The sequence below is a fragment of the Vipera berus genome (genome assembly GCF_964194415.1).
Source record: "Vipera berus genome assembly, chromosome: 7".
Lineage (NCBI taxonomy): Eukaryota > Metazoa > Chordata > Lepidosauria > Squamata > Viperidae > Vipera > Vipera berus.
In genome coordinates this window covers 28745738-28761688 of record NC_138209.1, presented here as the reverse complement: position 1 = coordinate 28761688, position 15951 = coordinate 28745738, and the positions used below count along the sequence as shown (strand labels likewise).

The following is a 15951-nucleotide window of genomic DNA, read 5'->3' as shown; positions in this document are numbered from 1 at the left end:
TCACTGTTGAACCATTTGCTAAGCATTTTGTTTATTCTTAGACATGCTTACATTCCATTGAGTATACTGCTCTTACTGTACTCGACAACAGACTTTCAGCTCAATGTTCAAATATTTCCAGTATTTTCTTTGACTACATTCTTTGGGATTATTATTTTTTGTCTATATACATTATTCAGTATCTCTTTATTTCATTTTATACAGCTTTTATTCTCTTAAACACTTCTGTTTACCTCTTCCATAAAGATTCCTTATTTTTTGTTCTCATTCTTTTTCATACAGAAATTGTACTTCCTCTGAACATTCTACTTTTGTTCTTTTTTATTTCATTTCTTTCCTTTTCTTCCATGCCCATTTTACTCAATATGCCCCACTGACAATATGAAAAAGTTATCTGTATCACATGCATGCTTAATGAATTTTAAAGTACTTTATGATGCAGTATCAGATAAATTTGGCAACATCTTTCCAGAATAGAATCTGCTTATCCAAGTCACTTATCTAGGGAGGTCTGTTGAGAATATCCCTGTCTACTAAAAGCAGATGGTGGCTGAACTAAGGGACAAGTCTTTTCATGATAGTACACTATATTTAGCCCAACACTGCATGAAGTCCCTATCCTGATAAATTCAGCAAATAAATACAATCTTTGTTGTTCCATCAAACCTTTTCTTCTGTTTGATGGATCAATTGATGGCACTGTTCATAAGCATTGGTTTGAGGATTGAATTTCGCTGAATTTTTTGAGCTTTTGTTTTGTCCCTGTACATTGCTCAGACTTTGGAGATTGAAGTGCACCATAAATAAGCCTCTTTTTTTCTTTTTGTAAACCTCACATAGAATCACCACCACCATTTATTTTATCATTGGAATTAGTACTGCTGCAGCACTCAAAATCTTAGCAGGTGAATCTCAGACAAAGAAATTCCTCATTTCCACCCAACTTTGTCTTGTTGGTATGCACCAGTTTTTCCCACTGAATCTCATTCAAGCCATGTTATTACAAATAGATCTGGAATCCAGGTCCAAATATCCATAGTGACCAGTATCCAGGGAATAGCCAGTGGGTTAAAAAATAGACTGGCATCACATTGGTTACTGTACTCTTCTGACCTCAGCAAAACTCTAGTTGGTATATTTAACTGTCCATTTAAAATTGCTCTGCCAATCAGTCCTCCCTCCCTTCTTGAACTTACTATATGATATTTGCTACACGTCATCCATTTTACTTCCTTCACCTATTGTTTCTCTTTTCCTCTTCCTAAGGATTTCTCAATAGGGCCACTCTCACTCCAGAGAGGAAGGAAACAGGATCTTTCCCAGCCACACCAAAAGCATTAGAAAAGCCTTTCCATTTATCCAAAAACTTTACTAACAGTGAACATGTTTCTCTTTCCATTTTACTTTTTAATTAAGGTTCTTTATTGTTTGCTACTCTTAAATTACAAGTCACTGTCTTCCATGTGCCTTGGTTGTCTCTTAACATGGACAATAGAAATTGCTCTCCACATCTCATCATGACTCTGGTCAGATATGTACAGTAGTTCTTGCATAAAAATACTAATTGGAAAGGAATTTCTGTTGTGCAGTTATCTGGATATCACAATTTTATTTGGCTGCCCCTGGCTAATGTCACTGAAGATCGTTATGCAAGGTCCTCACTTAACTTCCATCTTCCTGCCCTATTGACTTTACTTGGAAGCTGGCTGGGAAGGTCACAAATCATGATTATGTGACTGCAGAATCATTGTGATGGCCAGAACTTCAAGAATGAGTATCACTTGTTCAGCACTGTTGCAACTTTTAACAGTTGCTAAACTAGTGGTGATTAAGTAAGGATGACCTATATACTCAGCTTAATTGCACCTGTGTTACATACAACATTCCTGATGCATGTAAAGACACTACCTTTTTCTTTTGACACATTTTGACCATTATTCCACAGTGCAACCAAATTCTAGTTTTAACCCCAAACATGTTTACACTATACTATGTTACTCCTATTTCCAATCTGGAGGCTAATTTGCAAGCTAGATACTGTTGTCTACAGATATTAGACATGGCGCTACATGCAATATAGGAATACACAAATCAGGATGTAATCTATTATCTTCATTAACAGTATTGCTTTTAATTGATGTAAAAAATGTTCGCCTCGAAATGATATAAAATAATTGTTAGTATTACTAAAAACTTTTTTTTTGAGAGGGACAAAACCTTTTTTTGTTTTTCTGTTAGTATATTTCTAATTGTTTGAAAATTTGGGGTACTTCCATCTATCAAATGAGGTTTAATATTTTAAGAAAAGAGAAGAAATTCACAAGCTCATCCTGAATGGTTGTAAAAGTTCAATGGTTGAAGGAAATGTAATTTTATTTTTTCATCTTAAAGTAGCCATTTTCATAATGCTGGTTGTTTCTTTCTTTCTGTTTTTGAAAAGTGTTTCTGATCACGCTACGAAAAATCGTATGACTGTGGCAAATTTAGGAGTTGTATTTGGACCAACATTAATGAGGCCACAGGAAGAAACAGTGGCTGGTCTTATGGATCTGAAATTTCAGAACATTGTGGTGGAGATTCTAATTGAAAACCATGAAAAAGTAAGTACAAGAAGTAGGGAAAAAACTGTACAAATATTTTATACTTTGTATTTGATATTAAATTCCTATGAGATAATTTATGATTTTATCAAATTTCATACTTCCATAACATAGGAAGCAGAATCACCTTAATTTTAATAGGTTTTCAGTAATTGTAAGGAGGAGGTGACATTTTCAGCCTTCGTAAGAATTATGAAATTCACTTTGACCTTTAAATCTTCCCTGTTCATCCCCTGTAAAAAACAACTAGATTGGCACAACCCTTACATTCTGTTTTGTAGAAAAATGGAAAACGTGTATGATGTTTTTGGAAAGGGAAGGAGATGGACTACTATTTGTGTCTAATAAAGAGGATAGCTTCTTGATTAGGACAACTTCTTTCTGCTTTGCTTCTTTGTGGGATGTACATTACTTCTAATTATTTTATTAATAGGTTTATTAATAAAATATCTTGTTAGTCTGCAGTTAAAGCAGTTATATTAGCTTGACACATAAGAACATTTTGGAAAAAGAATGATTTTTTTCCAATTAAGTTTCTGAAATGCAAGTATGTATAATGATACGGTTACTTGCCTAATGACTACCCTATTCTCTAGTCTGTAAACTTTTGTTTTTTCTCTTTGACTTTAAAATAGAACATCTTTTTATCAGTCTGTGACTTCCTAGTATCTCTGTCATTTATCTCTCTGACCCCCTGTTTTAACTCTTCAGCTTATCTGCAGGTAGTACCTATTAGAACTTTTCAAATATTTAAAGTTCTCTTTTTTATTTTACTTTTTTTCAAGGATATATTTCAGTATTTAGCTGCAGTCTTTAAAAGAAAGTTCTGCATTTGTGTGCTTTACTTTTGTTTTGTATATGAGAATTATTGTGTTAGGAGATGCAGTGATTCTTTTCAAACTTTCCATCCCTCCAGTGCTAATAAACAGAAGGTTTGTTTTGTAATGTTGATGCCACATAAAAATATTAAAATGCATAAACTGAATTAATACGGTGAATAGAATGGAGAAACTAATTCATTTTGAATCCATCCCATCCTAGGATTTCTATTGAACTCTTTGGATCAGCCATTACCAGTTCCCAGTGTGTAGCGGGAATAAGGGCATAACTCACCAGCTCAGTCACTTCCTTCCTTTCTTTTTAGTTCTTTTACTTCTCTCTGACCCCTCAGCCACTGCTAATGCTCCTATGTGGAATATCACAACCATTTTGCCTGAAACACTTGAAACCTATTTAGATCTTGGCATGGACCATTCAAAACCAGCTGTTCTGTGCATAGAATATAGAATATATTCCTAATCTGAATGTATACGGTAGGACAATCTCCCAACTCTACTCTGAATTAATGGATTACAGGTCATAAACTAAAAAAAAATCTCAATGAAACTAAGGTGGATTTGATGCAGTAGGTGCATGGGGATTCAAAGTTTGGCAGATGTGAAAATAAAGAGAGTCCTGAAAAAGTAGTTTTCAAAGTAGTTGTCCCGTTGCAAATTTGCCTCAGAATGCCAAAGAATAATTAGCTCCTGTGACATTCATTGATTAGTAGTAAATCAAATATTAACTGAAATTTTGATAGATTCATCTAGGCATGATATGAAAAAGTTAGTCAAAAATTGATAATCATAAATCACTGATTTGAACAATGGTAAGTATAACATCGTAAGGGACGCGGTGGCTCAGTGGGTTAGGACGCTGAGCTTGTCGATCAGAAGGTCGGCAGTTTGGCGGGTCGAATCCCGAGTGCCGCGTAACAGAGTGAGCGCCTGTTACTCGTCCCAGCTTCTGCCAACCTAGCAGTTCGAAAGCAGGTAAAAATGCAAGTAGAAAAATAGGGACCACTATGGTGGGAAGGTAACAGCGTTCCGTGCACCTTTGGCATCTAGTCATGCCGGCCACATGACCACGGAGACGTCCTCGGACAAGCGCTGGCTCTTCGGCTTTGAAACGGAGATGAGCACCGGCCCCTAGAGTCGGAAACGACTAGCATGCATGTGCGGGGGAACCTTTACCTTTACCTTTACCTAAATATAACATCATTCATTTGCCCGTAAGAGTTGATTAGCATTTCAGCATAGGCTATTAATAAACAAATGCTTCCAAAAGCCTTCTTTCGTCCCTTCATTTCCACATTATTTATTTATAGATTGAATAAATGGGAGAAAACCATTTTTTTCATTTGTTTAAGATTTATATTACTTTATAACTTTCATGTTTAAGGTTGCAGCCTCAATTTTTTTATCTCTTTTCTAAAAAAATAAAGACGCACAGGAAAAAGAATAAAAACATATGTGTTTGCTTCTATAGCCATATCTTTAAACTTCATCAAGGTTCCGAGAAGTACAGCTTATATGTAATAATGTCTTTAAATCATTTTATGTTTCTACTATTGCTTCTGCACTTGACAGAAAGTGTCAGCTTGTTCAGTTGACTCTTCTCTCCCACACACACCATCCTGCTGCTTTCCAGACTGGCAAAAAGCTTGCTTTCAGTACAATGGAAATTCTACTAGATTCATTATAGTCAGACTGGCAGACAGATGTCTGTGGAAGCATCACATCAAGGGAGGCTTAAAATGTTTCACTTTTAACAATTTATTTTAATTTCCTACATACACATAATAACAGAAAGGTGGCAGTAGAAGCAAATGTATTTTCCACTGGTCTTATTACAGTAAATAAATTCTCCTTATTCTTGGCAATCTAAAACAAACTCTTTCCTTCTTTCTTTCCTTCTTTTTTATTTCCTTCCTTTCTTCCTTCCCTCCCTCCCTTCCTTGTGACATAAAGTTGGTTAATGGTAGTATTTATAACAGAACATTTTTATTATTGTAAATATAATATCTTACATGCATTATAGTATTAGTCTTTAATACTGCCTTAAATTCTCCCTATCCCAATCCCCAATATTGAGATTCAAAGTTGTGATTTAATCTAATCAGATTACCTATAATTGTTGAGGCTGCCATGGTACCGGGAGTGGTTTTTCTTGTGGGTTTTTATATATGATGTAAGCCATCCAGACTCACCTATTTGTGAGTTGGGATGCTATATAAATATGTTAAATAATACATACATACATACATACATACATACATACATACATCTGAGAAAAGTTCATCCAACAGTTATGCTTTCAATCCCAATGCCATATTGTTTTTGTAGAGTCACAGTAATACATTTGTGATTAAGAGTCATAGTGTGGGATATCACATTGATGTGCATACTACAGTTTTTATATATTCAGTAAAGTTTGTCAAACCAACATTTTGTCCTTGTTCTAAGAAGAGTTAATGTGACTTTATGAAAATGAATGCATATGTTGTTAAAATTCCACTGCTGGTTTCTTCATATGTAGGGTTTTTAATATATAAATATTAATAATCCATAATGTTCACTATAAAAAGTGAAGATTAAAAATGGCTATTGTTTTAAACCATTAGTTGATGTTGATTTTTCCTGAATTTGTATTTTTTCTTCCACACATTATGAATTACTCTGAATTTTGGATACTGGTACTTAAAAAACTTAATATTTAAGCCAAGTAGAATATATGAAAGCAGAACTGGGGGTGGGGAAAGGGAAGAAAAGAGAGGGAAAACATGATTAATTATTTCATTTAGTAGAATATTTCTATTTCTGTTGTATTTGGTAATGATTATGTATTCCTTTTGTCCAACTCTTTTTGTGAAAAGCACATCAAGCAGATTTTCCATATGCTTTTTATATTGGACAGAGTTCCTTTATAAAATAAAGACTATACTGTAAAGCATGATTTTTATATCTTCATCATGTGGTTTGAATAAAATATGTTACAGTAGAATGCAGAGTCAAACTTAAAAGCTAAAAGTCTAGTTTTTAGAATGGTTCATCTGTTAAACCAATAATTACTTTTATAAAAGAGCTTTATGTCATCCATATGTTTTAGCAGATTTATTTACATATTCTTAAAATAACTATGTACAAAATAGTTTTTTCCCACAATTAAGGTAACCTAAGAACAGAAAAGTTTGCTCACTAATGCTGAGGAATACTTACCTATTTTCTTAAAATCTTATTTAAAATCATATGTCAGATCAATAAATGTATTTATGGACTTCCGGTTTGATGTTGCAGCGTAATGGGTCCAGGAAGAAGGGGCTCCTTCCGTGTTTGATTTTGCCCCGCTGGGGACCCTAAAAATGGTCGAACATTCCCCCCGAAGAGGTGACAGAAAAGGAGGTGACTCTTGTTGATCGTGGGAGGTGGCAGCCCTTCCATTTGATCCGAGGAAGCCCTCCAAACCAGCGGGGGAAAGACTGACTACATTCATGTGGCCAGTCAGAAGCTGCTGATAGCCTAAGAAAATAAGCATTAACCAGCAATTTTCGAGCAATGTGGATGGAACTGGATGAGATCCTACCCTCTTTTTATGACTTTAAGACTTTTTCCTGTGAGAAAACTGCCCAAAGCAAAGAATCCTCCCTGAAGAGAGAGAGAAGGGGAATTTCCACCACATTCCCTGTGTGTGGGGGGGGGGGAGACAAAAAAACCTCTTGGACTGCTTATCTGTGTGGCAGAGAAAATAAACTATTTTGAAACTGGCCTGCCTGGACTATGAATATAAATACTAACTGACTTTTAGAGCTGTGTCACGGAGCTATTTCTCTATAGAAGAAACATGCATTATTGATTGAGATGATGGAATACTGTGGACTATAAACCTTTGATTTATGAACAGTTTTTAATTGCTGTTCTCTCTCTGGACAGAAAGGATGTGTTTTTCATTGGACAGAAAAATTTGAAAAATTTGAACTTATATTTGCTGAGGGGAGACTTAAGGACGGACTGATAGGCCAGCTGGATAATTAGGAGTTCAAATGACAATTGAAACTTTTTAAATCCCTAAATAGATTGGACTATAAAGACTACTTACAAAAACAAAATGGACGTTCCATACTTAGCTTCAAATGGTAAAAAAACAGCCCTAATACCTGTCCCCAAAGTCCCTAGCTTGACATACCAACAAGAAAATGTTGATGAATTTCAGAAAGAAATTCTTTCAATATTAAAATCAATACAAGAGACAATTGCCTTAGCTCATGATAAGACTAAAAATAACACAAAGGACATGAACAATTCTTTAATCTAAATCAGAAAATGACTACAAAGAAGGAATTAGCAACCCAGAAAATAGAAGGAAAATCAGAGGAAGCAGATCCAAAGATGGATGACCTACAGAAAGGAACTAACAGACAGACGCAGACAAACGAAGAATTAGAAGACGTAGCAATAATATCAGAAATGGAGAAGATATCTTACCTGTGAAGATCTCAGAACACACTTGAGGATAAGAAAGAAGAGCTGATTGAATGGAAGATAGAGCTGTTAGAATTGTGGGGTATTGGAGAAGGAGAGAGGCTGTTTAATGGGCTGAGCGTCCTTCCAAAAATACTTTAATCATATTGTCTTTCTTATTCTTAACAATATAGGGTTTTTTCCTACAGTAATTCTCAACAATATGTACCAAGTCAAATCTCTCATGTTCCCTTATCCCTTTGAACATTTGATAATTAATGGATTATTTTATTTTAAACTGACCTGATTTGCTATGTGAAAAAAGAGCTGAAGGAACAGCAAACGAATGAATATCCATAGCTGCAAGAGACTGATGACTAAAAACACTGCAACACAAAAAATTCTGGCCTCTTTTCCAGTTGGCTATTAAATTAGTAGTCTACCTCAGTAGTCTTCCTCAGATAGTCGGGTGTGAGTCTCTCTTTATGAGATTTGGTCCTGGGGCGCAGTTGGGCTTGCTGCTGGTGTACATTTCGCCTAGTCGCACAGCGGCAGCCCTGCCCGATCTGCTCGATATCCTCTCGGGTTTGGTGGTTGAGTTTCCCAAACTTATAGTTTTGGGAGACTTCAATCTACCATCCCTGGGAGGTTCATCTGAGCTAGCTCGGGAGTTCATGGCTTCCATGGCGGCCATGGACCTGACGCAAGTAATTTCAGAGCCAACTCATGAGGGAGGCCACACCCTTGACCTGATTTTTTTATCTAGACGGTGGTTGGATGATCTAGGTGGGGGCTCTCCATTTATTATGCCCCTGTCATGGACCGATCATCATCTCCTGCGGCTGGTCTTCCGTTTTGCCACCCCCCGCCGTGGGGGTACGGAGCCAATTAGATGGTACCGCCCCAGACGCTTAATGGATCCTGATAGATTCCAAGCGGCGCTGGGGTCCCCACCTGCCTCCACTGCTCACAGCTCGGCTGATGCCTTAGTGGAAGCCTGGGAAAGGGCAGCCACTGAGGCACTTGACCGGGTTGTACCCTTGCGGCCCCTGACCCAGCGCAGATCCCAGCGAGCTCCATGGTTTTCTGCGGAGCTCCGGGAGATGAAGCGTCGGAAACGGGGCCTAGAGAGCTGCTGGAGGTCTAGCCGATCCGAACCCGACCGGTTGCGGTTAAGAACCTATATTAGGTCTTATCTCGCAGCGATGAGGGTGGCGAGGTGTAATTACTTCTCCACTCTCATCGCGTCCGCAGATAATCGCCCGGCCGCCTTGTTTAGGGTGACTCGCTCACTTCTTAATCAGGAGGTGAGGTGAGGATCCCTTGCAGGGTCGTGCCGAGGAATTTAGTCAACATCTGTCGGATAAAATCGCTCGGATTCGGACCGGTTTGGACTCCAGCTGGGCAGAGTCAGGCGATCAGGACACGGGCGGTCTTGTCAATGTTATCTGGGAAGAGTTTGATTCTGTGACCCCTGATGAAGTGGACAGGATTATGGGGAGGCTGAGCTCCTCCACATGTTTGTTGGACCCGTGCCCTTCCTGGCTGGTTTATGCAGCTAGGGAGAGGACACGAGGCTGGCTCCAGGCGGTTATATCTGCTTCTTTGAGTGAGGGTTATTTCCCCACCGTCTTGAAGGAGGCGGTGGTGAGACCTCTCCTCAAGAAGCCTGCCCTGGACCCAGCTGTTTTGAACAACTTTCGTCCAGTCTCCAACCTTCGCTTCCTTGCGAAGGTTGTTGAGAGTGTGGTGGCGCATCAGCTCCCTCTGGTCCTGGATGAAGCGGATTATCTGGACCCCTACCAATCGGGTTTCAGGCCCGGGTACAGCACGGAGACGGCATTGGTCGCTCTGGTGAATGATCTCTGGAGGGCGCGGGATAGGGGATATTCCTCTGTCCTAGTCCTATTAGACCTCTCAGCGGCTTTCGATACCATCGACCATGGTATCTTGCTGCGGCGTCTCAGGGGATTGGGAGTGGGAGGCACAGTTCTTCAGTGGTTCTCCTCCTATCTCCTGGGACGCTCGCAGTCGGTGTTGGCAGGGGGGCAGAGATCGGCCCCTAGGTCTCTCGTTTGTGGAGTTCCTCAGGGGTCGGTTCTCTCGCCTCTCCTGTTCAACATCTATATGAAACCGCTGGGTGAGATCATTCGTGGTTTTGGAGTTGGGTATCATCAGTATGCCGATGATACCCAACTTTTCTTTTCGACCCCAAACCACCCCAGTGATGCCCTCGCCGTGATGTCCCGTTGCCTGGAGGCGGTTCGGGTCTGGATGGGGAGGAACAGACTTCAGCTCAACCCTGACAAGACTGAGTGGCTGTGCATTCCGGCATCCCGGGACATTCAAAATGTTCCATCTCTTTCTATGGGGGGTGAGCTCTTACCCCCCGTGGATAGGGCTCGCAACTTGGGAGTCCTCCTAGATTCACGGCTTACCCTGGAAGATCATATAGTGGCCGTGACTAGGGGGGCTTTCGCCCAGGTTCGCCTGGTGCGCCAGTTGCGGCCCTATCTGAACCGGGATGCCCTGTGTACGGTCACTCATGCGCTCGTGACCTCTCGCCTTGACTACTGTAATGCTCTCTACATGGGGCTTCCCTTGAAGACCACTCGGAGGCTCCAACTGGTACAGAATGCGGCCGCGAGAGTTGTCTTGGGAGTTTCCCGGTACTCCCATGTTACACCTTTGCTCCGCGAGCTGCATTGGTTACCAGTTGTCTTTCGGGTGAGGTTCAAGGTGTTGGTTACGATCTTTAAGTCCCTACATGGCATGGGTCCGGGATACCTCAGGGACCACCTGCTGCCGGCATCGATTCCCCTCCGCCCTGTGCGTTCCCACAGAGAGGGCCTCCTCAGGGTGCCGCCGGTCAGGGAATGCCGACTGGTGGCCCCCAGGGGGAGGGCCTTCTCTGTGGGCGCTCCAGCATTATGGAACCAACTGCCGGTGGAGCTCCGGATGGCACCAGACCTCCGAACTTTCCGTCGGGGCCTGAAGACCCACCTGTTTGAAATAGCTGGTCTGGCCTGATGGGGGATTATGGGTTTTTTAATTGTTTTTAAATTTGTATTACTGTTTTAATTGGGCATGGGTTTAATCTTTTTTAATTTTTGTATTGTCTTTTTTATATATGCCCTGTGAACCGCCCTGAGTCCCTACCAAGGAGAAGGGTGGTATATAAATCAAATAAAACTTAAACTTAAACTTAAACTTACCAGCAGGGTCAGTAGGAGTGAAAAGCTTTGTGGCTTTCTCTTCTGTTCCAACAATTCTTCTCGAGATGTTTCAAATGGAGTGGCCTAAGTTTCACGTCCTTATTCAGCAATCTTGTGGTCTCTGAGTATTGCACTTAGGGAAGGTTCTGTCAGAATTTGTACAGCTAAGGAAGAATTGTCAGTAGGACATCAACCCTGACATATGTTCCTGGATGCAGTTCTTATCCTTTAAATGTTGCAATAACAGCATTGTTGGCGGAATCTGCACTAAGAGATTTTTTTCTTTTATGCGTCTCTCTTCATTTCTTTAGCTTAGCTGTATATTTTTATGTAGTTGAAAAGAAGACTGCATTATAGTCTTCTGACATTATAGGCCATTTGGATAATGAGTCTTCCTGCTAATTAGTAGAACATATGTTTCCCATTTTTTCCAAAGCCCACAATTACAGAATTAAGTTGTCTTCCAAGTGTGAACATGCTGTTTGTCTATTATCCATGAGGGAGGACCATATTACTGAAAATTGATCTCATTGCCCACCTGCACCTCTGTCATGGCAACTGATTCAATGAAAAATTTGTTCAGTTCTGGGAAATGAGGATTCAGTTTGTTGTACTGTATTTTGCCTTTTCTGTTGATTTGCAATTAAAATAAACATATTTTTCCCCATTTTTGTCCATTTAGTCATTTTAAATTCTTGAAAAAGCTGTGGTTAACAACTGTATGCCGAAGTTGCCCCGAAGTATAATTTATATTTCCAAGAAAAGTAGATTTTCCATGTTGGAAAAAAAACTTGCTTCCCTCTCCCTTTATATTCTCAATAATAATAGGGAATACCAAGAATTTAGTTTTTCTTTTAATGTTGCTTGGGTCTTAGGCAGCATGCAGTGCTCTCAGTTAAAATGTAAGAGAATATTGAAATCAAAAATTGTTAAATGTTCTATATAATTATTGAATAATGCAAAATCCCTTTGTGCTTTTGATGATTTCCTGATGCTAATGGAAAGGTAAGAATTTTATCTTTGACACTATAAGAAGAAAAAGGATGCTTTGGGATTTATTCAGGTGAGTCCCCTGTTTCTTAAAGTTTACATTCGTAGCACTTCTATGGAGAGGTATTTTCTCTATAAAAAAAACCTGTAGTGTTACAAATTGTTTCAGTTATGGCTACTGCAATGGCTGCCCAGATTGTTTCAGAGCAAACCTGATGTGTTTATTTTTATCTTCAATGCTTTAAAGTCAGATGTTGTATGATATTGCTATGATGCTCTTGGGAACCATGACATGGACCTTTAGAGCAGCTAGGCTTGTACTTTTCTTCCACTTAACAACACAGTAGCTCCTCTGAACTATTCTTAGAACAGTTATTTTGGACTTGCAAAATAATGTCACTGCTTTGTAATTCTATCTATAGCTATCGATCTATCTGTATTAATTTTTTACAACTTTAAAAAGTTTATAGTTAAGTATGATAGTTCTTCGCCATTCTATTTCTTATTCCTAAAAAAGTGTAATTCATTTTTTCAATACTATGCATATTTATTAATAGGTTCCTCATTTTGATTCCTTTTTAATAGTATCTCCATATCACCACCATAAAGTTAGACTAGTACAATTCACATTACATGAGGCTACTTTTGAAGGCCACTCTAAAACCGCAGTTGCTGTAGACATCAGTAGTCCACTTATTGGCAAATGAAAACTTTCATAGTGATATAATGTATGTACTATAGGTCCTGCGTTAGTTTTGGTATGTTTCTGATGCAATTCAAAGCCAATTTTTATTTATGAAGCCTTATATGGCTTAATTTCAAAATATTTTCAGAATCACCATTGTAAGTGAAATTGACCCCATCCAGTGCATTTTATTTGAGGGAAGTTATTAATCATTCTCCATTTGAAGAAGATTAGGCAAACAGTGTATCTCAGTAGTCTTATGTTTAACAGAATAGCCCATCCCAATGTTTGATTAACATTGCTGTGACAATTTTTTGAAAATTGGTTAAAATGTTTTAATAATACAATAATGAGCTATCACTCATAGGACTCAGAAGAATACAATTATAGTTTTATAAACTGTTTATTTTAATGCTAACTTTGGGAAAACAGAAGTATACAAAATAAATAAGTAAATCTAACACAACCTGTCAGAGAACAATTAATAATAAAAAAATACAGAAAACCTATCTGGTTCACGTTGATTAAAAAGGTCATATTGTCAATGCAGAAGACAAGCATTTATTTATTTTTTTACAATCCATAATCAATATATAAATGGTGATATTACAACACAGTAAATATAAAAGTGATGTAAAAATACTAAAAGGTTAAACAGACAAGCTTGAAGTAATTAATAGTGTGGTGGAAACATTAGATAAAATCTGCAAGACATGGCTATTGTTAAAAAATTACCTACCATGTTGCAGTTGGGACCAGGAGTTCCATCATTGAGCAACACAATCATAAAACAATGTGTCACCATACTGTTTAGCAACAGAAATTCCAATACTAAACGAATCGTGTCATTAAGTGAGAACATCACATGATCATTATCTTCTCTCAACTTCCCTATACAAATGGTGATCATGTGATTGTATGGGTGCTGCAACCAACATAAGTATGAGGACTAGTTATAGCTGCTACTCATTCAGCATCATCATAAGTTTGATCTCTGAACAATTATTAAGTAAGCAACATATGTAGTGGCCAAAGTTGATTGCCTAGGTCCTAGGAGAAAACAGATAATCTGCTTAAAGGAGAATTTAGATTTTTAACAATTGTTGTTATTAGTTTGTCCTCCATTTATTGCATAGAGGGCACTTAGTTATGAATGTGAAATAAATTCAACTTCTATATCATAACATACACAAGTATGAATTTAATAGGGAATACTGATGTATCTACCAGTTGTTGTCCTTATAGATAATTTGATGGTTTGGGTGAAAGTGAAGTGTGTTCTATGTGAAGTGTGGGAAATATTATAAAAATATCTGGCTATGAAGCAGGAGAGGATGGGTATTGAGCTGTAATGGAGGTGGAAAATTCTGGTTATATCCTTTTGGGAATCTAGGTCTATATCCTCCATTGAAGGTTGGAGGTAACATAGTAACTACGGTAACTACGACTTTATCAGGTGGAGAACTAGATATTAGATCTAAAGATATAATATTGGAAAATAAAAGCTCAGTAAACTAAACTGAGTTTCATTTTCCTTCTTGGGAAATTAAAATTAAGAAATGATCCAAAGATATTACCAAAAGAATTTGATCCAACCAACATGTGATATGACAGAACCTCACATGAGTCCAAAAGAAATGCAGCCTAATTCCAACCAGATAAGGTGGAATAAGGCCTCTGAGTTAATAGTCTTCAGTGTTTTCTTCCTTTCCTAAAAAATCCTTTTTGCATATAGAGAAGACCCATATCTTGTTTTATTGTCTTGTCTTGTCTCATCCTTCCCCACCCCCTAGTTAGTGCTACCTGAGTTTAATTGTCCTTTTAACCTGGATAATGAACATCAGCTGTGGTTCAGAGTAATGATTATTTACCTTACGAAGATTTATGTTCTGAAGCAATGAGAAATGAGTATCTGCATGCATCCACCCACATATATATTTTGGAAGGCTATCACTTTTGAAAGACCTTTGGCTTCATTTTTGCTTTATAATAGTAGCAATTTGGGGAAATGGGAGGGAGAAGTGAAGAATATCAAACAGTTCCCATCTAAATGCAAAAAGTGTTTGGTAGAGGTTGAGCTGTGCACATTCATGGCAATCTGTCCATGTAGAAAAGCACAAGATTCACTTATACTCAAAAAGATTTAAAGGAAAGATACAGATGAATGGAATCTGATTCAATTTCATTCTTATAATAATATGTAGTTTAAAGTTCCTAGCAAAAAAAATCACAGTGGGAAAAATATATCTGATCTGAAAAGCTTGGGAAATTAAGTGTTATACTAATGTAGAATTCTAGAACTATAAAGAACACTTTTCCAGGTGCCATAGATAAAAAGACCCCTTTTCCTGGTTATAATTTTCACCTGATAAAATTGGGATCTAGGAGGATAGTTTAGTGATTGCTTCTTAAGAGTAGGCTACATAAATAAAGTAAGATACACAAATAAGAAATCAGTTGTTTCTTGTTACTATGATTCTTCTTGTTACTATGATTCTTCATTTCAGTAAGATTTAATTTATTCTTCCCAATGGGGAAGGGAATCACAATGCATGTGAAAGAGTAAGCAGTGTAAGCTATAGTTATACATTACTTTCCTCAGTTTTAAGAATTATAACAAATTATAACAAAAGACCTGAGCAAAATTCATAGGTTTGGCAAATTGTAGAGCATATCTCTTGCCTTAATTCATAAGTAAGTCTGATTTATCATAATCTGCCAACTGGCAAACATAGTTGAAAATTCTTTGGCCTGTGAATATTTATGCTTATTTTAATTTTAACTTATTTAAAATGATTATATCCAAAATGTGAGAAATTGAATATAATTTTTCTCTTTCCAGTTTTGAATCAAATCCCAAACAAGTGATTTCTTGAAAATGGTGTACAGGATTTATACAGGTTGTCCTTCACAATAAATCAGTGTGTTTTATATTCCTCTTTCCAGATTTTCCACACGTTGCCTGATGCTTATTTCCCCGAGCCAGCCCCTGTGCCAATCTCGCCTCCTAATGCTCCACCACGACAGTCAAGACGACAGGGGCAACGTAGTAGGAGGCCTCTTGCTGTATATAATCTCTGTCTGGAGCTGGATGAGAGTAAGATGTTCATTATATTATTGTCTATCTTGGCAATAGTGGAATTGCAATATATCTTTAGCAATAGCTTTCATTTCATTATTTTTGT

At 37.9% G+C, this 15951-nt stretch overlaps 1 protein-coding gene across 1 annotated transcript in view; it reads left to right on the top strand.

The window, feature by feature from the left end:
- The window catches only part of ARHGAP10 (Rho GTPase activating protein 10), a 135666-nt gene that overhangs the window by 74649 nt on the left and 45066 nt on the right, over positions 1-15951 (top strand). The window contains exons 18-19 of the mRNA XM_081332599.1: positions 2441-2600; positions 15713-15863. Of these exons, the coding sequence (XP_081188725.1) occupies positions 2441-2600; positions 15713-15863 (311 nt within the window). The remainder of the gene's footprint in view (positions 1-2440; positions 2601-15712; positions 15864-15951) is intronic.